At 37.0% G+C, this 25,487-nt stretch overlaps 1 protein-coding gene across 2 annotated transcripts in view; it reads left to right on the plus strand.

Annotated features, from left to right (window-relative positions):
* The window catches only part of SYT1 (synaptotagmin 1), a 331,345-nt gene that overhangs the window by 240,435 nt on the left and 65,423 nt on the right, over positions 1–25,487 (plus strand). The window contains exons 5-8 of one of the 2 annotated variants that reach the window (XM_015857161.2): positions 3,251–3,435; positions 15,383–15,496; positions 17,761–17,928; positions 21,033–21,200. In XM_015857161.2, the coding sequence (XP_015712647.1) occupies positions 3,251–3,435; positions 15,383–15,496; positions 17,761–17,928; positions 21,033–21,200 (635 nt within the window). Of the gene's footprint in view, positions 1–3,250; positions 3,436–15,373; positions 15,497–17,760; positions 17,929–21,032; positions 21,201–25,487 lie in introns of both variants that reach the window. The other variant, XM_015857142.2, reaches the window with a different exon arrangement.

A 25,487-nucleotide genomic window follows, 5' to 3' on the forward strand; every position in this document is an offset into this window, starting at 1 on the left:
GCTATAGCTTTTCCTTGACAGCTTACTTAAGTATTGCTTGTTTCAAAGCACCCCCTTGTGCTGGCACTAGGTAAGACAAATTATACAAGAAGCTTATGGCTGTCTGATACCTCTCTATCACTTGATCAAGATCTGTGTTTTTTATGTCTCCCAAACCCTTTTATCTGCTACAGAGGCCTTTTGTTTAATGGCTCATGTCCAAAGTCCTTCCAAGGTTTCAAAGTACACTGCTGGACCCGATCAAACTGATTGAATATAGATGGAGGTAGCCTTCAAACAGTAGATTCTTACTCTTGATGAACTGGAAAACGAAATTATGTGAACGTTGTATGTGTGGGAAAGTCTAACTAGATTCAAATATTATGAATCTCAGAAGGGAGCCACTTAACAATAATAAGTTCATATACTGTCCATGAAGTTTTTGTATATGTTGTTCACAGTTCATATGCCAAACTATTAAAGACTGTAGTTTTGAGACTTCCAAAGTTACAGTGACTTTAGTCACTTCATTCTGGGCTATCCAAAACTGCTTTTTAGAAATATCTTTTTCTGGAATTCAGGTTCCTCTGGCAGTGTCATGAATTGAGAGGAACAAATACAAAACCCCTCAAAGTTTGTAATAATTTTGGAAAATCTTGCCTAATTTATGTACTAGTGATTAACATTTATTTAGATAATGCTTTTGAAGAGCAACAACCATCATTTCAAAACTAGTGATTACAACGTTTCACTTCTCTTAAATCTAACATGTATATCCACTGCCAGCAATATTAGATTGGGCAACCTCTGTCAGTGGGAGTGTTCTGCTGAGACATCTTAACAGAGACAGCACACTTTCATTGGGGAAAAAAAATCCATTCCTTTTTGTTTTTTCAGACTTGAATATTGAAGATATTTTGGAAAATGTCCTGGTTCTGGGTTACCTCACTTTTTTTATTCTTTATTGCTTATGCTTTCTGTAATAAAAATAGAGCACATTTTCCTTGAGCAGATAAATGAAAGATTCTGTATAATTCTTGGTGTCTCAGATATTAATTTGGCGATCATTTAATTGCATCACAAGAGCTATTGGGTGAAATTAAATTACAAATAGATGAAGGCAGACAATGCCTTATAAAAATAAATAAATAAGTAAAGAGGTATCTGCAAGTGTTTGAAATTCTCCCTAACACACCCTACGTTGTTCATCCTCCAGAGAACCACGGCAACAGTGCCAGAATACCACTTTGCACAACAGCTACAGCATGCAGGCACCTGACTTCACTACCTACACAGGCTTTTTCATCTGTAGCATGCATATTTATATATCCTACGCACATTCCCCGTCTCAGTTCCTTGGTTCTCCCAGCTGAGCTGCATGTGATCTGCTCTGCCTCTCCTTCCTCCCACAGTGCCATCCTGCCAGCAGAATCCCTCCCATGCTCTTGTTGCTCCCTGTGTTGCGTTACGTTGTGCTTTGAGCATTCCTGGCAAGGCAGCAAAACAAATAGCTGATAGGTTTAAGCACATCATTCATTTGATTATTGACATAAATCTTAAGGATTAGCTTAGGTAAAAAATGTAACATACTATAAATACTATATAAAAGGCTATGTGTTTAATGCAGTTTAAGTGCATCAGTAAAGTTTAAATTTGAAAAGGACACATTGCCTGTGAAAGGCTGTGATTTTACATTGGCAAACACTGGGTGAACAGACAAAATTTTGCAGAAGTCAGGTGTGCTATGAAGTGTTGCTGTTGCACCTGATCCGAAGCAAAAATGAAAGCAGCAATGCTTGAAATACGGATTTTAAGTTGTGAGAAGTGCAGATCTAATACAACTTTTATTGCAGAATTCTTAGTGCTGACTCCATAAAATTCATCACATAAACAGCTGTTAATCTGTTCACTTTATCTTTTAACATTCGTTTAGTAATCAGTTCTCATTTGTTCTACATATGGTATAGCTTCTCTTTTATAGCAGCTGCATATAATGAACATTTGGAGGCTCAAAATGTATTACAAAAATTACCGCTTTACATTTTTCTACATTATTTTTGTATCTGTCACCAAGGACTTTTGAATGAAAGTTAGAAATTAAGGTCATTAAACATAGAGTAAGGAAAGTTCAGGTACTTTGTCCTCTTTCTGAACTGATGATTTGTAGTCAAATTTCCTGTGACCGTGCTTCACACTCTGCTTAGTTCCTTTAAGCAATTAATTTTCTCTATTTATACTGTCCATTCCCTTCTGTGATTCACTGACGTCAACATGTCAAATTTGATTCACTTGTCAGTTTTGTTCTGTGTCGTATGAGAGACCTCTCCGTTACACACTCAGAGTAACTTACAGACCTGGCAGACTGAGTGCATTTAGAGATTTTAGTAAACGAGAGTTTAAAATATTTAAAGTATCATCAAGTGTTCCAGTTCAGTGTTGGGATCTGTGGTCATTAAAACTGAGCTGTATGAACATAATTCCCTCCTGGACTGTTTGAGTATCATCTTAACTCCTTTTTCCCAATATTCTGATCTTTTACAAGACCATTTTATCACAGCAAGTGTTCTGTATTGTTTATTCATAATTCAGTTGTGTCCAGATTCCTGGACAGAATGAATAAATTGAACAAATGCTTTTCTTGGTAGGAAAGTGGGGGTGAAAATCTAGCTATGTCCAGCGAGTCTGCTAATATTAGGGTATGATGACTAATAGCACACATGCCCTTGGATTGGCCAGTAGTATGTCCTTGGTTAGTGTTTACTGGTGACCTTGACCTGCACTGTATTGTGAGGATTCTACACAGCAGCAGGCAGAGAAGTTCATCAAAACTGGCTGTTGGATCTGGTGCCATTCTGTAAACAGAAAATTCCTGGTCAGTTCTGCCCAATTCAGCCACAATGCCAGGTGGGTTGTAGAAATGATTAAAAAAAGGAAACAACTGCCTAAGTATGCCGAATATTTTGCAGGTCTGCACGGTGTAAATATATTGGACATACTGTTTTCAGATGGTTGATTTATTCAGAATAGCTGCGAGTTAATTTGATATGTGTCACCGGGCATGTAAATAGATAGATATTGGCACTGTGTGTGCAAAAGCGCGGTTGGGGGAAATATACAAAAGATGACAGAGTGCTTTAGAAAGAATTTCAGACATTTCTGCAAGGCATTTTCATTGCAAAACTTTCAGCTGTAAGAGAAATGTGCTTGTTTCTAAATTTAACCCTACTAACAGTTTACCACCTTCTCTTTTTTGTTTCTTTTTCTCTTCCAGTGCCACCTTGGGCCTTAATAGCCATAGCCATAGTTGCTGTCCTATTAATCCTTACCTGCTGCTTTTGTCTCTGTAAGAAATGCTTGTTCAAAAAGAAGAACAAGAAGAAGGGGAAGGAAAAGGGAGGGAAGAATGCTATTAACATGAAAGATGTTAAAGATTTAGGGAAAACCATGAAAGACCAGGTAAAGTACCTCTCCTTTTCTTCAACTCTTGAGTTATATTTGCAGAATTCTGCCTGACATGTCTAACAAAAAAATGTGCTTGACGCCTTGATAGTGGCTCTGTGAAGAGAGGACTGATAGTCAGCATATTCTCAATAGTATCTTAAAATGTGAATACAGGTATGGCATCACTGATAAAGCAGCCAACCAGTTTCTCTCCTCTGCTAATAAAATGAACAGACTTGTAATGACTCATCTGAAAGGAGAAAGTTTATTAAGAGTATATTGGCTGTGACAGAAATGTAGTAAATGTGTGCAGTTTTCAACAGTCTATTGTCAGGACTTTGACCAAGAGCAAGTATAACATTTATATCTTTCTAGCGGTAGTTCTGAGCACAGGTGATAAACACAGATCTGTACTCTGAATCTCCTTTTACACAAAAGCATAAGGTCAACTGAGAAACAAACAACAGCATAGAAGAGAAAATGAGAGACATATAAACAAAGGAAAACAAAATGAAATTGCATAGAGCATTTGGCACAGTGATGCTAAGAGAATTTATTTTGTGCAAGAGGTGGAGCTTAAAAATAGCAGGATATACTTGTAGCTGTAAGTCAGTGGAGTAACTCGGAGAAATAGATTAGCATAATGCCCTTTGAGTAGTATCATCTTCATGAGAGCAGAAAAACTTGTCCTTTAGATCTGCTTCATTAAAGAGAAGCAAAAGTTGCAGGACCTAATCCTCAGTGCCACAGACTTCAGTAATATGTTCCTGAAATATTATTTTTTTTAATCAGGATTTTATTATTGTCCTTCTTCCTTGCAGTTCTGGTGTTAAAAATTCATAGGTAAAGCTATTGAGAATAAACAGAAGAACAGGGAAATAAATGCAAAGAATTTGTGTGTTCTTTCTGCATTGCCAGATTTCCTAAGCAAAGACAAAGGGCTCTATTTTTCAAACAGAAAGTACTGAGGAGACTTAGAGAATTGCAATCTGAAACCTCTTCAGTAGCTGACAGTAACTGTAAAGATATTATACGTGTCTGTGCTTACAAGATCTTTTGTAAGATTTAGCCAGAGTAATTCAGAAGTGCCTTTTCAGTCAATGAGAAAAGACAAAAGTAAGGAATGTAAGTTCCTCCCATTAGCTGGAATCTAGTGTGTGAGGGAAGATGGGGTTGCAGACTGGTTGATTAGTAATAGAAGACAAATCTGGGAGCCTGAGGAATAGTGCTATCAGATCAAGAGTGAGATCCAGGAAAAGCCTAGAGAAGAGTAGAGTTGTAGGGAGCAGCCCAGCACAAGTGGTGGGATGTCACTGTACCCTGATGGAACAGCCACCAATGGGGCTCATCAGCCAGTCCTCAAGAGGCCTGTTACAGGCTAGCATAGTTTTTCAAGCATGTAAGTCATGACAGGGGAAGAATATCAAAAGCGGGTAAGGAGATCTTGTAATTTTGCTGGCTGGCTGCAACTATTTCCAGTTTCCAAAAGGACAGTTTTTGTTGTTGTTGCTCACTAGATAGCTGCCATTACTGAAATGTCAATGCATTAGGCTGTAGTTCATTTTTCTAGGCTATACACTATACCAATGGAGTAAACTTCAGATGGTGCTCTTGCGTACAGATTCAACCTTGGTTCCACCAGGAGGGAAGATGCTTTTCATGTACAACACTAGTATATTGAATTGCAAAGCTTCAAGTATAGACACAAGGCAAATGTGAATCTGCAAACAAGCTCAGCAGCACACAAAGTCACTAATGTAGATGTACCTGTTTCAAGGTTAGAAAGATAAGTGAGCTTGAACTCAGAAAACAACAGTGCATAAATTTGGCATTTTCCTTTGAAACAGATTTTGTATTCTAGTGATTTTGTTTTCTCTGTATGATGAACATGAAATAAATCCTTTTACTTTAAACACATAGATTTAGGATTCATGAATTCCTTGTACTTAGAGGTTTTATCATTAAGTAATTGTGAGCTATTTCCCCGCAAGCAATACATGGAAAGTCACTTCATCAATTGCTGGTTTACCCAGGGCTTCTTTTAGCTAGCTTCTTTCCACTGAAACAAGGGTAATTTGGAAGAACTCTGATTATGTCTGTGGAAAAATCCCTTGTGATGTTGTTTGCTGTGTTCTACGAATGTTACTAATGATAACAAACCTAATACTTCCTTGCAGGATAAATAATGTGCAGCTTGTTTATTGATATTAATGTGGAGTTTGTTTCATATCATTTAAGACCGCTGTTGTATTGACAATATATTATTAAGTGTTTTTAATTGTATTTGGTAGGACCTGGATAAATGACCATGGATTGTTGGAAAATAAATATATAAAATACAAAATTTTATTATGTAATTAGTATTTAATTTAATAACTTCATTTTTCCCTGGAAAATTTGATAAAAAGCTGTTTTGTGGCTTCTTATCAAGAACAGTAGCTCAAACTTTGTAATGTTACACTGTTAAGTACTTCAAGATGATTCCATTCAAGGTATTCCACATAAGTATTTAAACATAATTTTGCCCAAATATTTTGCAGTTTAACTGACGTGGTTTGGTTTGCACAGTAAACCTGATGAGGATAGATCCTCAGCTGAGGAATGTAAATGTTGGACCCTTAATAAGTGCATCATCAGCGCTCTAGACAGTTTTCACTCCTAATTGTCTGGGATTTCTAAAACAGGTTGATTGAGTTACCTCCCTTAATTTCATACCAGTCAGCAATGTATACATTTTAAGACCTTGGCATTCAGTAGTTTCCAACAACTTAATTGCTGATTTTTCAAAACTATGCTGTCTTTTTTTGTTGTTGTTTTTTTCAGCATGAGTGATTTTTTTATTCTGGCTTTTTAATCAAGAATTATTATTGCAGGCTTTAGTATACCTAGTTCAGCTCAGTGCAATGTTAAATGTGAAAAACTTCACTAAAGAGGAATGAATCATTTCTGAGCTTCTGTCATAAAACAGAAAGGGGTGAAAAATACAAAAGTAATTGTAAACCAGGATGTTAATCTATTGCCTTTATAAAGGGCAACGTACAGTACCAAAAATCTTAAATGTTGTCAAAAAACAATAAGCTTAGTTCAGTCATTGTTAAGCCTGAACATACAAGTGCTAATTACCTGCTGCCTTCAGCTGAGAGTTACATAATAGCAGTTGATAGGCACTTGGCATCTTGAAAGATCCTAGTTCCCTAGGCACACAAAACTTGAAAGGGAGCAGCATTTGGCAGTATCAGCCTCTGGAAGTGTAATTTCCAGCTTAGCCGGGTTTAGTTTGTCAAAGAGAACTTCTGGCTTACATGTGCCCATGGTGACCTGCATGTCCATGCCAAACCCTCGCAGAGCCGTATAATTTGGCATAGGTGAAGATCCTTTTGATACAGAGGCTCAGTTGGATCAAAAGTTCTGCACAATAGTTAGACATTATAGAAAGTGAAATAATTATTGTTACTCTTAGACTTATGCTTCAGAATGACCACTTTCCTGAACACAACGTTTAGTCTTATTTTTAAATGAGAAACTGTGAAATAATATAGATTATGAGCAAATTTGATTGCACTGAAGTGAGAGAAGAGTTTAAGTTAAGACAAGGCTTTCAGTCTCCAAACACATTTCTATGGCTCTCCATGGTTACTTTTTCAAGCAGAGTACCCAACTCTGCCAAGAACTAGGGGGAGGAGAAGACTCTGTCTGGGGAGGCAAATTATTATAAGAATGTACTAAAAAAAAAGGTCATTTCTCCATGGTTTTTGCTAATGTTTGTATGTGGATGTTTTAATTTTTATTTCTTCCTTCTATGTCCTCCTTGTCTGTGTTGTGTCTCATGACTGTTCTGGATTGTCACTTGCGGTAGGTTTACTTTGCTATTCGGATGCACCTAGTCTAAAGCTCTGATACATATAGTCTTCTGACAGCTCTGGCTCCTCAGCTGAGATTTATATGTAGTAGCTTTGGTGCACACATCAAGAGGCTGAACCAAACTGATTGGGTATTTTTTTGGTGGGGAAGGCTAGAGGAGGTAAAAAGAAGAGGTTGTTATTTTTTCTGTAGTTCAAATATTACGTCAAACTGTACTAGAAAGCTCAAGTTTGAAATCGATAGGTACCTAAAAATAACTTGTTAGTGTTATTTCTTTCTGCTATAAATGTCACCGTATCAACAACAGACAAATGCAGTAAATATTTTTTTACTGTCTTTTACTTAGCATCAGTAAAATTATTGGTACCTCATGAAACTTGCTGTGGGCTGTCACATCATCTCAGTATAGTGCACATGCTTTAAGTTCATAATACTCCATGCCAAACTCTTTTATGTGATCTTACTGCAGATTTCTCTGGGTGCACCTGAGTGACCACTGGCACCAGCATTTTTATGAGATCTACCCATTGCACTTTTCATCTTTGTAACTTCCCAGTCTCTGCCATCCCTCCAGTGGCTTCCACTGCTTTTTACCTTAGGAAAAAAAGCCCCAAACACCCAGCCCTAGAGACACTGTAATAGCTGCTACTTTATTGTGTCTGAATGTAAGCGTTGGTACAGCAGAATTCTTGCTTAAGGTCGGCCTATGGGCTGAGGAAAGGAATAATCATTTCAGTCATGAACAGTGGCACTGAAAAATTACTAAAATTTAGCTCTGTTGCTTGGAGAGTAGTTGCCGTGGTCATTCGAACCTTTTATTAGATCACAAAGCATTTTTGGAGAAGGAGATTTAATATCTCAGTCGTTCCTCATTGCATTGAGCTGAAACACTGTCACTAGTGAAACTTTTTTGTTTTACAATGGACGCGTCTGCTAAATGAAACAGAGGACCTGGGATCAGGTATATGTGCTATACCCTGCAATATACAGAGTATACTTCTGACTTGCTGTGGCATTCAGTCACTCATGAATTTCCTTGGATCTTTGCTTTTCATTTATGTAGGCCTTCCTTTTCCACTGGGGCTATGTACTAACTTCATCACAATATTATGGTTAGTTTTCATGTATTCATCTCAGAAGCCAACTGTTCCAGATGCATAAAACTTCTTAGGAAAAATGTGAAAGCAACATGTTTATGAAGATGCAATGTTATATATGACTACATTCTACAAGATTTTCTGCAAAATTCATATTTAGCATATGTTAATATTAGACTTCATAGCCTTGGAACTATGAAAGCAATATCTATGAGCCACACATGGCTGGGGTTATTTGCATTCCTATCTCTTCCTCTCAGCCACTCCCAAGAAGACAGAGGAGCCTGCTATGTGTGGTTCCTGCATTTCTTTTTCCCCGGTTTCAAAAATATTTTTCCTATAAAATAACTACTGTTACTTTTATTGTAACCTATTCTACCTGTTAAGGATGAAATGAAGATGTAGACTTACATGTCTTGTTTCTGTACTGAAGGTCTTACCACAGGAATCTTCTATAGTCAAGTTTATTTCTTGCATTCTTTTGATTAACAGGCCAGGTTTTGAATTGTTTATTCAAGACCAGAGTCTGCAGGTTCCTAATGAGTTGTGTCTAGGAGGTATGCAATTATTCCATAAATTAAGTGATTTGAATCACACTCTGAAGACATTCACGTACACTCACTGATTATGTGGAAAGCTGAGCTCCTGCACTAAGTGCCTGAAGTTATTGGAAATGAGTAACTTACAACAGGAACAGCAGTTCATATTAATGAGATATGAACTTCAAAACCTACTGGGAATATTTATTTGTTTTATTTTTAAGCAAAGGCTTGTATTCTTTACAAACACAAAAGTAGATAATGTATATGAACTGTAGAATAACCTTGAGGTATGAGAATATCAGATACTTGATAAGGTTCTGTTTAAAGGATGGTCAAGTCTTATCTCTTTTCATGTAAAGAAGCCAAAAGGACAATTCTTGGCCAACTTTTTTTTCTTCTTTATATCAGTGTAGCACCCAATAAATCATGTCCAGTTATATTTAGATTAATTTGCATTGTTAAATAGATGTAGCACTAATTACATACTATGACAAATTTTAAACAGAAATAAATTTAGTACTCAGAGTGGTCCTCCCATGTCCAGGAGGCAGCTCTATCCCAAAGCATGCTTCCATCTGGCCGTCTGCCATTCATTTGGGAAGGATGGGGAACAATTGATTGAGCAGCATGCACTGGCCAAGCAGCCTAAATCTGCCTCCTACTCACAGCCTGCTACTTAGCACAACAAACCATTGCCATATGGGAAGTGGGGGCAGAACATGCTAGCTTACTTGCAAGAGCACTTGCATCTTTTTGTTCATGCACATGGGCCCTGTGGTCAATGCACAGCCATGATCCACAGGGTGAGCTTCCAGAACAGATCGCCGGGTTGAGACTGACACTGTCTGAATCTTTTTTCATCAAATAAACACTGGCAACAAGAAAAAAGAAATAAAAAAAAAATGTTAATATGAGGAGTTAAAAGTTCCAACTTGAATCTACGTGTCTGTATTTTAAATTTGCTACATCCCTCTACAGTATTTCTGTACTCCAACAATTCAGTGAGCTCTTAAGCTGAATATGATGGCCTCATGTCAGAGAGATCCTAAAGAAAGTAAGCCTTTAAATTATCCAGCAGACTATTTAAAACCTGGATAACAAGCAAGGAAGTAGTGTCAGGGCATCTCATGCTGGACGCAGCAGGGTCATTCTGTGCACCAGTGTGGTCCACCGCTGGTGAGTGAGGCCAACAGTCTTACAGCAGTAATGGCAAAGTCAATTTCACGGAGGCCAAAACCTGGCTCAGCCACTGGAAACCCATGCACAACATGCTCTTTAAATTAATTCATGGAGAGAAAGCAGATGCTGAAAGAATGAAATGTTGCCTTTCCTTCTGGGGGATTCTGGTAGAAAATGTGTTATAATTGCAGTCTTTTCTGTTTTGTGATAGGGAATAAGCCAGGAATTTTTAAAAGCTTTTCTTTTCCCCCAGGATAAAAATTGGCCACATCAGAACTGTGGTGTACTCATTCTTTACAATGTGAAAGAAATTGATAAGAAACGCACCACCATTAGGTGCAGCCACTCCTAAGTATGGACATCAATAGGAGGAAAAATTGCCTTTCTGATAAATTCATTGTTGGACATGGCACAGAACATTCTCACTACAAAATAATACTGTTTTCTTCCATTCAGCTCAGCAGGCATTGCACAAGCCTGAGGACTGGACATCACTCACATGTTAAAAAAACCTCCATCACCACGTGAACAAGAAGACTGCTTGACAGGGCAGGTGTAGAAGGAAATCAGACTGCAGCATGCACCGTGGTGAAATAACCTTGCAGGCTGCAGTCAACATTATATTTTCCTTCCTAACATGTCTCGTTCTTGCTTACTGGTGACTTTTTTCCTTACAAGTGAGGCCATAGGTCATCCCATGAATGGAATCAACCCTTAAACACTGCTAATGAAAATCTTTCCGTACCTACAACAGTTAAAGACTCTCTGCTTGCAGTCCATGATAAATTGTGAAGTGAGCATTAACAGACACAAAGATAACTGAGACCAGAATCAAGGAGCAAAGTGCACCTTCTTGGGTCTTTTCATCCTCACAGTGACGCAGATGACATCGTGACCTCTGTCTCGCTTTGCAGGAGGCTGTGAAGTACACTTTGGGGAGACTAAGTAAAACTTTGGGAAGATTAAGTAAAGAGATACATGGAGCTGTTTTAATCCCATATGGATCATGCTTTGTGGTAGATAGCTGTGGTGAAACCCTATTGACAGGGTGTGGGTCCACTGGTGGAGCAGAGCTGGAAGAAAAGGATGTTTGCAGCACCAGAAGGGCAGCATCAGTGCCAAGTTGCTTTTGCTGCCTGCTGCAGTAAAGCAGGGAACAAACCCAGGAAATGCAAGAACCCAGTGCAGGGCATGGAGTCTGCAGAACTGCAATCGCAGACACTGCTTTGGGTTTTCTTTCCATTTTTTTTATGCAAAGGATGAAACTACCAAAAAAGTAAAATAAAAATTGAAAACGAAGCATTTTCTTTATAAACCCAGAAGAGGAGACTGTAAAGCCACCCTTAATTATGTTACAGAGGCGGAGAAAGAACCAGTAAATTGAACTGTGGATCTCTGCTGTAATTTAGCTTTATTTGTTGTAGAAGCCACTGCAGAGTAGATGAGTTTAGGAACAATTGACTAAGCATGGCACAGAAAAGAAAATCCTAATGGCATATGTAAATTTATGTCTGTACCCTTGGTTCAGACAAGTTACAGCTCATTCAAATAAGGATTAAAGGAGGGGTTGCTAAAAGAATTCGTTTTCCAGCTCTAAGGAAACATATTGTGTACTGTGTGGCTCTGTTACAGCCCCTGGCACAACAGAACTTCAGAACTTTTTTCACTTGTTGACTTCATTACATGTGAATATGTCACCTTGTAATGGTTGTATTAGACTAACCCTTTTTATTTATTTTTTTTTCTTTCTTTTTTTTTTTTTTCCGGGCATTCTTACGTACATATAAGCATATGTTTATCAAACATACATGTGTGAGAAGATATAGACATTGCTTTGCAGTTTATTTCTGTATGTCCACCTGGGTAAACTTCTTGGTCTTCCGTAATTAGAAAAAATAAATGCTTTTCAGCATGATGAAATAATAGATTTCTTTGCTGCATATTTCACAGGAAAAGTAGTACAGATGTCTTAGAATTAAAAGAATATTTAGAAACCAAAGAGGCTTATATTTCTCTGCACTGTAATTCAGGCTTTCTGATCACAGTCATATCTGCTGAAGTGGCTTGAGTTGTAAGTTAGTTTAAAAATATTTTACTTATTTTAAAACCAATAAAATACAGCTTCTTATATTAATTGATGGTAGCAATACAGCAATAAGAACCAGCATAGTGTGATGTTGTGCACTCTAAATTGAAGGTTGCAGTGCTATTCCATTATTGATCTTTCAGAAAATCTCAATACAAAATGAAAATCTCTGTGGGATGTTTCATATACTTTGAAGCAATTCAATTCCTCTTCCTCTTTGAAACACAGCAGCAGCACCACACATGAGAAAATTCTGTGCTTCCCTTGACCCATCTTTTTAAAGCATTGTCCTCTAATCTGAAAGCAAATTCCTCTCCTGAACTTAAAATCTGTTATGCGCTGACAGCTTTGGAAGTAACCATTTGTCATTTCTCTCCTCCTCCCCCCACTCCTAAACCTTGGACAAATCTGAACGCCATCTCATTCTTAGTGTTTCTTAGTTCTTCAGTGTTTCTGAGTCAAGGTCAAGAAGAATAATATAGCTACTTGGCTGATGTGAGTAACATGAAACATTTTCCCTCTCTCCTGGGAAATAGCTTTCACCTTCCAATAGGACTCTCATAACCTATGGAGAAGAGTTTACCAATCATGCAGTGTTTTGTCCCTGCACTTCAACACTCCCTTGCAAGAGTTATAAGAAGTCCTTAGCCTCCCTTTGTATTTTCTGAGGGCATAGTTAGAATTTTTTCATGACATAGCCAAACCTCTCACATCTCCTGATGTGATCAGCTATGCAGAAGAATATATAATTTTTCTGGATAGAATATGGATATGTAACTTTTGCCTTGTTGCAATAGTAACAGATGCCTCATAGCTGGAAAGGATCACAGAAGGTTCCCTTTGCAGTCTCCATTTTCTTCCCAAGGAATGGCTGCAGGATCGTTCTGCTCAAACCAAATCCAAGTCAAAAGTAGGTGTAATAGCAGAAAGGACATCGCTTATCCTAGAATCAGGGATATCCTGGAGCTGTTTATCACTCTTCTATCACACAGTCCTCTGCTAGGGCAATACTGAGATGATTCAGTGTGTCTTGGAGTTCACATCCCGTTCTGAGTCAATGCTTCATGATGTCTCCAGGCTCTGATCAATGTGATCGCTTCACTTGGACTGAGTAACATTTTTATATTTTTTTTTCTTTAATTTGTGATTACAGAATCTCGAGATTGTTTTTATTACCTGTGAAAGCAAGGTGTTTGGTATAATCATGTCACTCCATACTCTGAAATTCCCAACTATGGTCCTGCAGGATTTGTGTCCAGACTGGCTTTGCTCCAACATTATCTTCTTGCTGCGTTTGTTGTTGTGCCAACACAAACATTGTGCCATGGCCAGGGAACTCAGCTCTGCAACTAAAGTATCTCAGAATACCATTAGGTAGTCCAGTCCTTCCAAACAAAAATGGTTTAGTTTCGAAAGAATTATTTTTCCAACATTAGGGTTGATTCTCATCCACTGTCAACTTTTCCCACTGATCCCAACATCATGGTACGCTGTAATTTGTGTTCCTACTAAAGAGTCCATCATTCACTAACATTCAGATATTTAACACAGCTCCTCAGCTTGCATCAATCAATCTTGCTGCATTGATTTCAGCTGAGTTGTGCCAGCTGAATTGCTAGCTTTTTTTCAAAAAGTAGAAAAATAATTGCTTAATACTATACAGTTTTCAGCCTGACCTTTTGAATTTTAAATCTGGCTTCTGAAAAATAACATTTTCTACTTCAGAGATCAATCTTTCCTCTTACCACACCCACGCCACTATTGCGTGGCCCCCGCTTCCTTCATGGCTGAGTGAGAATGTTAATGCTTTTCTGCAGTTTTTATTTTGTTTTCACAAACTGCCATCAGCAGCAGGTATTGCTTCTTCCCAGCCTCACTGTCTTTTCAGCTATAGAGCTCCAGCTGCAACCTATTGCATATAAATGCTGTGGATTTCTTCAGACCACATCACATTGTGGGGAAAAAAGAAAAAAGAAAAAAAAAAAAAAAGAACAAAATAAAACAGATCAAATCTTATTATTGCACTCAATAGTCTGTTTGTGAAGGCAGACAGAACCTCCATTTGGAAAAGACTTCATCTAGACAGGGCCCTTATAGATAAACATTTTCTATACCGTCATGTACAGAACAGAATTCTGGCTGAGTGCTTTCAGTATTGTTTCCTTGCATTAACAATCTAAATTTTATTTTCACATTTTCCACAGTTATTCCTCATCACTTGACGATTTTCCATTCTTAAACGGTATAAAACTGCATATACAGGTGTAGTTTGTATGGTTTAATAGTTGTATAAATTCCCCTTTTCATAATGCAAATACTTCTGCTTTCTGGTACAGAAAAGAAAAAAAAAAAAAAAAAAAAAAAAAAAAAAAAAAAAAAAAAAAGAAAGAAAAAAAAAAAGAAAAGATGACATTATTTAGTATTTACACTGTGTAACTGCTGCCTCCTTTGCAGGTTTTATATAATAGTCAGAACTGTAAGCAGTTCAGTATTTCTTTATTTTTTTTATTTTTTCCAAGCAAACTACAATCAGTTTTCAATCAGTTTGGTTCAGCTATGCTTTACAGGAAGAATGAATAAAAAGGAAACTGGTCTCGGGAGGGAGGGAAAAGGAAAAACATGCATTTGCTAATGGCATGGTGATACCTTTGCTTCCATATTCATTCTAAATAAACATGAAAAATGTTTGGCTTATGATTGTAGGAAGAACTCATCCACAACACATGCTCTTTATCATAGTAATCCTACAGAAGCGTGTTGCCAATTGCAAGTGATTCACAGCATGCACAATCAGGTTTCACATCGCCAAGATATCCTTAAGTTGAATGAATGCGTGACTTTGCTTATTTAATAGCATGTTTGCCTCCTTGTGCCTCTTTAAGAGAAGGTGTGAGCCCAGAACAATTCTTTGGTATGAAGCTGATATTTTCTTTCTACTTTCAGGTTTTATGACAGTTGTTGCTTGTAATATTCCAAGAAGCTTTCTTCCTACTTCCATTGCTTGCTTGCTGATTTACTACATATTGAGCAACATAAATAGTATAAATACATATATGTAAACTGCATATTTGGATTCGGCCGTCATGCTTGCTTTTAATAGCTTCAAAATAGATTTGAGGACAGTGCCTGATTTAAACTACTACTTAGGAGTTAACCTTATTTATTCCTTCTACGTTCCTTCTTTGTAGGCTCTCAAGGATGATGATGCTGAGACTGGGCTGACCGATGGGGAAGAGAAAGAAGAACCAAAAGAAGTGGAGAAACTAGGGAAAATCCAATATTCTTTGGATTATGACTTCCAGAACAATCAGGTTTGAAACAACCAACCTGTAACATTTCAGTTCTCTATGTGCAAGGGGAGAATGAATTTATACCTGTAGGTACAGCAGAATTTTCTGAAATCCTAGCTGAGTAAAGGAAGAATGTAAGACTGAAGATGCATGACAGAAGTACTACTAAATTAGTGTTCGGTGTACCCTTAATTCATAACATTAATAAAAATTGAGGACAGTTTTATCTAATTATTATTAATAATGTATTGAAGGGTCACCGGTCAATATCAGGCCACATTATACTATGAAGATTACATATGAACAACAAAAGATAGCTTCTGCCTCTGGGAATTTAAAACTTAAGCAAAGAAAAGACTTGAGGAAAAAGAGAGGGATGTAAAAGTGAGGTGATTCATCAGTAGATGTTTTAACAAGTTCGTAAAATTACCAGAAGTACCCTTCTCTCACTACTTCATGTCCACTTTGCCTTATTAACTTTTTATCTCAAATTCTGTTGTTCTACATGAAAGTACACATTTATGGTAGAGGAAATTTAGTTAGGAAATGAAAAGCAATTAAGTTCTGTCCCCTACAGAATAGGAGAGCTGTACAGGAAGAATCTCCAGTCAAAAGCTGATTTTGAGAACTGTGTTTTATGAAAGGATACATGGTAGGAAAGCTACAAATCCATGGATGCATGTAGTGTTTAATTAACATAGTAAATTCTCAAGGTATGGATTCCTGTTTTATTTTGCTCTTCTATAACATGCTGCACTTTGGAATTTATTGGAGGATAGATGATTTAGAAGAGTGGAAAAGGTGATTTAAATTCATAGAGAGAACAGTATAGGTTTGGTATTGCTTGAAACTGAAAACCAAAATTGAGGTTATTAATTTGTTGCTGGGTTAAAACTGAACGGAAGATAATTAACATACTTCCTAGAGCATGATGCCTCTGTTTTAGAGAGACAGATTTTAGTAGGGAATTGAATTGTTTTTCCAATCTGTTAACTATGTACCATAGATCTGTTTTTCACTCTTTGATGCTAATGACTTAACCTATCCATGTATTTATGAAATACGCATTTAGAATACGAATGTGAGAGAAGAGGATCGGTTCTCTACTTATGACTAAATTCAATGATCCACGGGTCTTTTGAGGTCCATACTTCGGAAATCATGTAGGCCACGTAGGGGATTTAAAGTTGGAAAAAATAGAAGCCAGAAGCTGCTTTCCTTCTTTGACTATAATGTCCTTTATTCCATTTGTTAGATCTTCTGTTTCCAATTTTAAGCAGTTCATTCGTGAGAGGGGCCAATATGTTGTCACTGAAGAACTGATATAGAAGAAAGTATTCTCCCAGCTCCTAATCACTAGTGTCTAGATTTACCTTGAAGAGTCACTTGAATATTTACTTTAGTTTCATGTCCAGGAAACAAGAATGAAAAATATTTTCTTTCTCTTAACTTCACTATGCTGATGCAGCCCAGTGTAGGCTGGGATGTCTAGACAACATATCATATGACTTCATCTGTTACACTAAAAAATGGCTGTGGCATTTACATGTTTCAAATGTGCTTAAATCCTATTTTAAAAATGTGTTAAAAGATTTAAAATACTAGCTTTTATGTCTTACAACGAGATTAAGAATTGTCATTAGGACGTAGTTAACAACTATCAGTTTTCATGGGATTTAATTTTGAAAATGTTTTCCCTAGATTACTGCCTAAATCAACATATATACACAGCAAGAGAAATTAAATATAAGGAAGACTGCAAAACCCATTTGTTTTCAGTCAAGCTCTACCTTAAATTTGCTTTTTATATATTACCTTTTTATGTTTTGAGGGGAAAGGTTAAGTGTTGGTGATTTAGAACACAAATTCTGTAGTCAAAATTAGACATTCTTGATTGTTTAATGATGCGATTTCTATTCATGGTGCCCAGCATAGAAAAATAATGCATAAGAGGCAATAGCAATTGAAAGTTATTTGATTGCAGTCTTTAAAAAGATGAAGTCTGTATTTATCCGTAATCAGCTGGCCTTTGAAAACCTCTTTTCCACTTAAAAACAGCTTTTGTACTGTCTGCATCTGCCATAATTGGTTTTCAAAAGTCTGTAGTGTTGCTTCGTTTGCCTTCCTTGAAGGTCAGGGGGGAACTGTTTTTCATAGCCCAGAAATAGAGTGTGGATGTGTACTTCTCCATTACAGGGTGAGTTTTTTTAGTTGCTTGGGTGTTTGTTTGTTTTTTAATTAACATCCCTTTGAAATTTCATTCTGCTCTTTTTCTGTCTTTTCAGCTTCTGGTAGGAATTATTCAGGCAGCTGAGCTACCTGCATTAGATATGGGTGGTACATCTGATCCCTATGTGAAAGTGTTCCTGCTGCCTGATAAGAAGAAGAAATATGAGACAAAAGTCCACAGGAAGACCCTTAACCCTGTTTTCAATGAGCAATTTACGTTCAAGGTATTATTTTTATATATAATTATTGAAACATTTTTATTTAGTCACTATGTTTATTTAGTCACATACTGGAGTTAGATAACCTAGATAATTGGTAACTGCAGCATAGCATAGTGATTTTCCCTGTTTTTCCTCTGCTATTCAATCTTATGATGAAAATGATGTAACACAAGGACAGATCTCAGCAAGTGTAAAAGGCACAGTTTGATATTAGGCAATTCAGTTATCCTGAGTTATGGCAATCTGATCCATATTTTATGGCTGGATTAAACTTACCAGTAAGCAGGAAAATAGTGCCACTTCGACAAATGTCAGGTGAATTTCACTAAACTAGCATTTGCTTTAAATATCTCTGTAGCCTGATTTATGAATTTCAGTATACCATTTCTTTTTGCCTCAAAAATAAATAAATTAAAACTCAAGGAAGGTAAATGAATGAAGGAATATATGGCAGATTAATCTTAATAGACTTTGTCATAGCTATTCTTTACCGTGCTATTTTACATGAGTTGAAATCACGTCTTGGCTTAATAATATGTTCATTAAATAAATGTAGCTAACCCCTACATTGTAATGTTTAAGTCGTTCCAGTGGTTCCCCTCAATTGTGTCTTTCTAAAACTGTAGCCATATCCATACTCCAGTTAAATAAAATAAAGGAATACTATTCAGTATGTTTCAAAGTGCTTCTCCTAATATACATTCCTCTGCTGTTACTGGAGGCCTTTCTGTCTTATAACGACAGCCACAGATTGAAAACAGGAACAGTGAAAGACTCAGGCTATGTAATCATTCAATGAGAAAGACATCCCTGGAGGCCAGAACTACTACTGCATATATAAGCTTATGTTTTCCCTTGAAGATGTTCATAATCTTTTGTGGGGAGTTATTTTTTTCCTGAGCTTTCCTAAGAGACTATTTAAAAGAAAACAGTGTTATAAATTACAGATTCCCATGCAGCTCACAAAAGAAAAGAAAGAATCAATAACGCTGTCGTCTAAAATGAAGACACAAAATATAAATCAGAGCATCCACTCCTGAACTATAAAGTCCACTTGTTTCATGTCACATCATAATATGCAAATATTATTCCACAGAAAAAATGTTTGTTTTTCAAGCAAGACATGACAGAAATGTTTAGGTGCTTATCAATATGTTGCTGATCATTCCCTGTGTAATGTGGTCTGTACTCGAGAGAAAACTCATGGAGCCTGCCAAGTACTATCATTGTACTGAGACTACAGTAAAAGAAAACAAGTGACCATTTAAATAGTGCTGCAAATTTAATAAGTAATTTCCCTGGGAAATACCAATGGTATCACAATTAAAGAGTGCAAGTGTTCACCAGGCTGCAGCAGTACGAAGTATATACATGCACTGAGCTGCTGAAAGGAAGCAGAAATCCGGGCTGGACTGCACCAGAAGTATTCCTCCTCAGTTCCATGATGGTGATTAAATGATCCCTACAGAAAGGTTCCTGCACCAGACCGAAGGCAGGAACAAGGTTCCTGTCTGGGAGGGTGATGTGTCTGTGCTGGACAAAAGCTCCTCTGTGTGTCCTTTAGTGAGGTCTCATCTGCACTCCGAGGCTGAGTCTCCCTGAGCACAACAGAAGGCAGGGAGCAGGAGCAGTCCTTTACAAGAGCTGGAAGCACCTTTGGTTGTCCCGAACAAAGCTGTGGGCTAAGACTGCTGTAGAGATAATGAATGGAGGAAGCTCTGCTACTAGATCTTCTTTAAAAATGAAGGTAGCTAACATAAGTTTTATTGAGGTCAAGTTAATGATGAAAAATACATAGCAGTAAATGTAGCCTTCTCCTGCATTTCAAATGACCAGGATCCATTAGGTGCAATTGTAAACTGATGGAGAAGGGAGCTTTAGAACATTTTTCTTCTCCTGTCTTTGGTGCTGCATAAAAATAAAAGTGAAATTTTCCAGAATTTTGCCTTCCACCTACATTTGCCTTCTATTGCTTTTTAGGAGCTATAAATGATTTACAGACTCAAAACAGCTTTTGCAGTAGTATTTGTGTACTTTTACTATAATGCACAGCCCTGTACCCAGTGAAATTATTGTACTCAGTAATGGAAGCTGGAGCTGGCTCTCAACTTGAAAAGCTTCTTAAATGTCAGGAAAAAAATAAACTACTAGCATTATTAGGTAGCATTTTAAAGGACAAGTGGATGCCAAACAAACAACAAAAGACAACAATCCTATGGTTTAAGCAGACCAGAATATACAGCAGTTAACAAGGCCAGCAACAACGCTATGCTTTCAGTTCTCTTTTTATATAGACAATTAATAGAGGAATGTTTACTGAAGCCCATAGAAACCATTAATACTTGCAGAATATGTTCAAATTGACCATGTGTTCAGTGTAAGTGCAAGGGATTCCTAAATTAGAGTTTTGTAGACAGCCACTCAAGTATAGCTTACCTGAACTGCACATCTTCATCTGAATATTAAAAATGTGGCTCATAAACTTTCAAACCCACAGCATCTGTCTGAAACACATCAGAACAGCTGGAGAATTAGACAGAAATTGGCCTACTGCCACACCATTTCTTACTGTGCACTGTGACTTACAGGTACTTTAGTGTCTGCAGAGTGCAGGGTATCATAATGAAAAATATGCTGTGGTAAGTAATAGGTAGTGGTACCGTATGAAAACTATTTAGTGTCTAATTACTTTGTGTCAGATACAGCAAGCCAGTTCTGTTTTTTCATCAGTCTGGGAGCTACCCATTTCTGAGTGATGACAGTTGATTTATAGGGGAAAAGACACCATTGTGTGAAAAGTTCATGTGTCTTCAGTGCAAATAATTGGGCTTCCTGTTGCAGTTTCATCACCCACAATATAATTTGAAGTCGAATGAGAAAACCCTGTAGAGTGATGAGTGAGCTGCCAGGTTGTTCTATTGAGTGCCATAGACTGGTCTCGAAAAATACTGCATTTGGTGACTCTGAAACAAATACACCTCATAATTTTCTCTGCTTTTCAATTTACCTGAGATGACAGCTGATAAACTAAAGAAATAGATTTGCATTGTAGTGAACTGATCTTTATTGTCAGAGATACTGAGTTTGTCATTTTCTCTTCTTTACAGGTGCCATACTCCGAGCTGGGTGGAAAAACTTTAGTGATGGCAGTTTATGACTTTGATCGCTTCTCCAAACATGATATTATTGGTGAATATAAGGTTGCGATGAACACAGTGGACTTTGGCCATGTGACTGAGGAATGGAGGGACTTGCAAAGCGCAGAGAAAGAAGAGGTAATAAAAATAATCTGCTTCTTTTTTTCAGGACACTTTTATTCTCAGCTGGAGAAACATTCAAACTAGCAACATTATTTTTGCCACGACTGTTCCCATCTGTTATCAGCATTTCTCAGACTTCACCTGATAAATTTTGATAAGCATCTTTTCCAATATTCACTGAAAAGATGCATTCTCCTCTGCTAATCCTATTTTCAATCTTTCTGATACTTTATGCAGCATATTAAGGGAAATTTTTATGAGTTTAACTTTTTCTTGGCTTGTTGTACTTAGGGCACGTGGAATTTGTATTTTAATTATAAGAATAATTGCACTTAGGCTTTTCTGTAGCCCTAAGTTCTGAATGTATTCATCACAAAGCATCTTACTGTGCACTGAAATAATGGTAGGTTTTCATTTAAATAATTAAAAAATTTATTGAACTGCTATGTGATAGAATCCATTGAGTAGAATTGTGGATTTAACAAAGACCTTGGAATGAATGGCATCTCACTCAAATATTAATCACCTTTTATTTCTTTCCTCTCTGTGCCAACATACAGTACATTCATTATTTAGGAGGTCCAACATGTACACAAGGCACATTTTGGACCATTTCACCATTGAATTGTGCATTCTGTGAGGTTTGTCATACTGGCACATACACCTTTTATTATAAGACTATTTTGTACGCAGATTTTATTGTTTTTTGTTCTGATTGCCCACTCATTCTAATAAGAGTGCACAGCATGCTTCAATTCTCTGATGAGAGAAGAAAGAATCTGAATCTGAGTTCCTCATTGTATGATATAGCTAACAAGCTGTTCTGGATTCAAACCACAGTTTCTGTAATTGGAATGACAATATCTGAATGAAATCTTACTGTAATACAAGTGACAAAAAAATTGAATATTGAATTAAGACTATAAGTTATGGAAAACTGAGCAAATATATCGTGTTACCTTCTCAAAATTTCAAAAATGGTAGATTTCAGTCATGCCATTTTGAGTGTTTGCTTTTAAAGATTTTCGAATGGATTTCTTCTGCTTACTGATTTAAAGCCACTGTTACACTGAGGCTATTCTGCATGGCATTGTTTCATTGTGGTAGTGTGTGGCTCTCTTATTACATGTGACATTGGTAGCCATTCTTCCAATCTTAGAGATAAAGTTGAAATAGAAGTTTGGAAAGGAAATCTCTACCAAGAACCAAGAGAGTTACATCTGTCAGTGGTTTGGGGAGCTGTGTTGCACAGGAAATGTCATTCATATTTCCACATTTAACTACTGCCAAGTACCTCACCACCTTCAAAGTTCCAGCCTCTTTGCTCAGCAGCAAAGATCCCAAGCAAATTCTGATAGATTTTATGCAGTAATTAGCAAGAGGCAGAGAGGGCTGGGAGAGGTCCTTTTTTTAGCAACCTGTTATTGGTTGACACAGCAGACATTTCAGAATTCATAGCAGATATAGCTGTGAACAAGCAGTACTCTGGCTTCAGAATTACCCAATACAGTGCTACACATACAAAGACTAATATGATTTATATAGGACAGACGTGTAGCAACTGAAACATGCACATGTCTTCGTAGTTATCATATGGCAGCCTAGATTACTCATTTTAAGAAAACATGATACAAATTGAATTAAAACCCTAAGCAACTGGAGTTCATCCAAAATTGTGTGATAAATGAAATTCTATTACCACAAAAAAAGAAATCTTTTCCACATTTTATAGTTGCATAATGAGCTCATCTCTGAAAAGTGCAACTATATGTTATGTGCATTATTTGAAGAATAACATGATCTATTTCCTTTTTTGCCCTTGCAACGTATAGGTAGGTTTGTCAGTTCTTACCTACCGCTAATTAGAATTCTAAATATGCTGGTAATTAAGTATCAGATACGAAAATATCCTTAATATCCTGATTATGATGCCAAAATAAGATTTTTGCCAAAGCACATCAGTGGCAAATGCTAACAGTCACCTTGAAAGAACCGTATAGGTGGCATCAGTATAGGTGGCATGCAGTATAAAAATCTTATTTTCATTTCACTTGATGTAGAATTCAGTTGTTGACACCTTAGAATATACAATTTAATTAACTGTTATCACAGAAGGCAAAATCATTTTACGAGCTGTTACTTCTCTGTTTGCTCATAAAGTTCCACTGTACTTTCCATCTTTTTTTCTAAATGGGCTTGAAATTGATAGGAGAGGATGAAGGTTTAATGAAATATTTGAAGCTCTACTTCTCACAGTCCAGCCATTTGAATGCCATCTCTCTGATAGTCCCTTCTCTTCTGGAAAAGGTCTTATCAATATATTTATGTTGGTGAAGTGCTTGGAAGGTACAAGACTTCATATAAGCATTTGTTATGGCTGAGAGAAGGCTTTGTGAATACATGATGGTGATTTATCTAGTACTCCTTCAGTCTCCTGTGCCTGAGAGCACAGGAGGGAAGAGTGGTAGATACTGAAAGGTTAGTCACTTCTACCAAGTCTGTCATATAATGGTTTGGGCACAGAGCATTAAAGAAATACATGACAGGAGTTTTCTCCTCTTTGTCATCTACCAGATATCACTACCATTAACTTTTTCTGAGTACAAACTGCACCCAGTATCTGTTATCACTCCGGTACAGAGGGCCAGTCAGAGCTCTTTGCTCATCGTAGTATGATTCATACTGAGAATCATCTCTCATATACTTAAATGATTTTGCTTTGGCCATTTTTGTTATATTGAAAACCTGCTGTAGCAAACATTCAAAAAAATTTTGGTAAGTAGGGGAAGGAAGAACAGAAACAATTCTTTCTTTTGAAAGCAGTTGAGAAACAAAATCCTTCCATAAGATCTTCAAGTTGACACTATCTACTATCAAGACTTCTGCAGACCTCTAATGACTGTCATCACATTACTCCATGCATTACTTGACAAGGAACCCACTGCAGATAGATCACCCAATTATTGGTTTCACAGTGGACTGTGATGGGAATGTTTTGTACGTGGCTTCTGAGGTGAGAATCTGCTGGAAAACATCAGTAAGTTGGACAACAGTTTCTCTCCCTCTTGGTGCACAAACTTAGTCAGAGAGATGCTACAATACTACCTTGGAGATGGATAAGATGTAGGCAATCTGCAGATAGGGAGTGGAAGACCACTTCTGTGAATCTTGACAGAGGAACTATTCATGTGGATTATTCTTTCCTTCCTCCTTGACAAGTAAAAGAAGGAGATGGAAAGAAAGATGGAAAAGTAGGCCTGAATGGCATGTTTATTTCATCTTTTGGTAACCTTCATAGAAGTTGAAGACTGACAAAACAAATAAACTGGCTAGCTTAGTGAATCCTGAGCACTGAAACTTGCAGAGAGTTAAGAGGAAAGGATATTTTTACAAATGTCACTGACAAATCACTGCAGCAAATCACTGTCATTTTTTGTTGTATCAGAGATGGACAGAAGATCTAATAGGCCTTTTCCAACCTCTAATAATAACACTTAGCTCTTGTACAGCTTTGCAGATATCATAATGCTTCACAAAAGGAAGTATTGTTATCACTATGGAGATGCTGTCAGAGTGTCAGGCAAATTTTAAAATGAGAGGTCTCCTTTATTTAGCAGCAGACTGTACTTGATTGCTTTGTTTTCTGCGTGGTTCTCAAGTTTTCTCAAATTCACTTCATCTTACACGGAGTTAAACTTTAAAATGTTAAATTTAAGGGTTTTTTAATCTTCAAATTTTGTAACAAAATAACATTCAGTAATTGCACAATGTTAAGCATACACTAAGTGCAACATCTGTCCTAAAGAGGAACTGAATTTTGTAGAGAGACTGAATGAAACAGAGGATCTTAATATGAGGAAAATAGCTTAATTTTGAGAATAAGCAAGCCTGATGTGAAATCGTTCAGTAGTTAATTAGCTCTTTTTTCATCTTTACGTTGAAGATGCTGAAATGTTATGATTTTAAAGGTAAAACCACATGACTTAAGTAGAGCAGCTGCAGTACTGTTTCAGGCTATTAGAATTCTGCATTTCTTTTATCACCTTCCATGTTCAAACTGCTGACAACCCCACTGTATACATTTGTTGAATATCATGTTTCTTTACTCTCTCTCTGGAAAAGGCATCTAACTTTGGAAGTCAGAGACATTCTTTTTTTATAACAAAAAGAATTGGCTCACCTGAAATCAAAAGGGAACTTGTCTTGATTCACCTCAGACTGTCTGGCTCTATAGAAATTAAATTCAGATTCAGAGGGCAGAATATAAGAAGCAGAAGTTTGTTGATAGTATTATGTTCTGCT

Source organism: Coturnix japonica, chromosome 1 (genome assembly GCF_001577835.2).
Source record: "Coturnix japonica isolate 7356 chromosome 1, Coturnix japonica 2.1, whole genome shotgun sequence".
Lineage (NCBI taxonomy): Eukaryota > Metazoa > Chordata > Aves > Galliformes > Phasianidae > Coturnix > Coturnix japonica.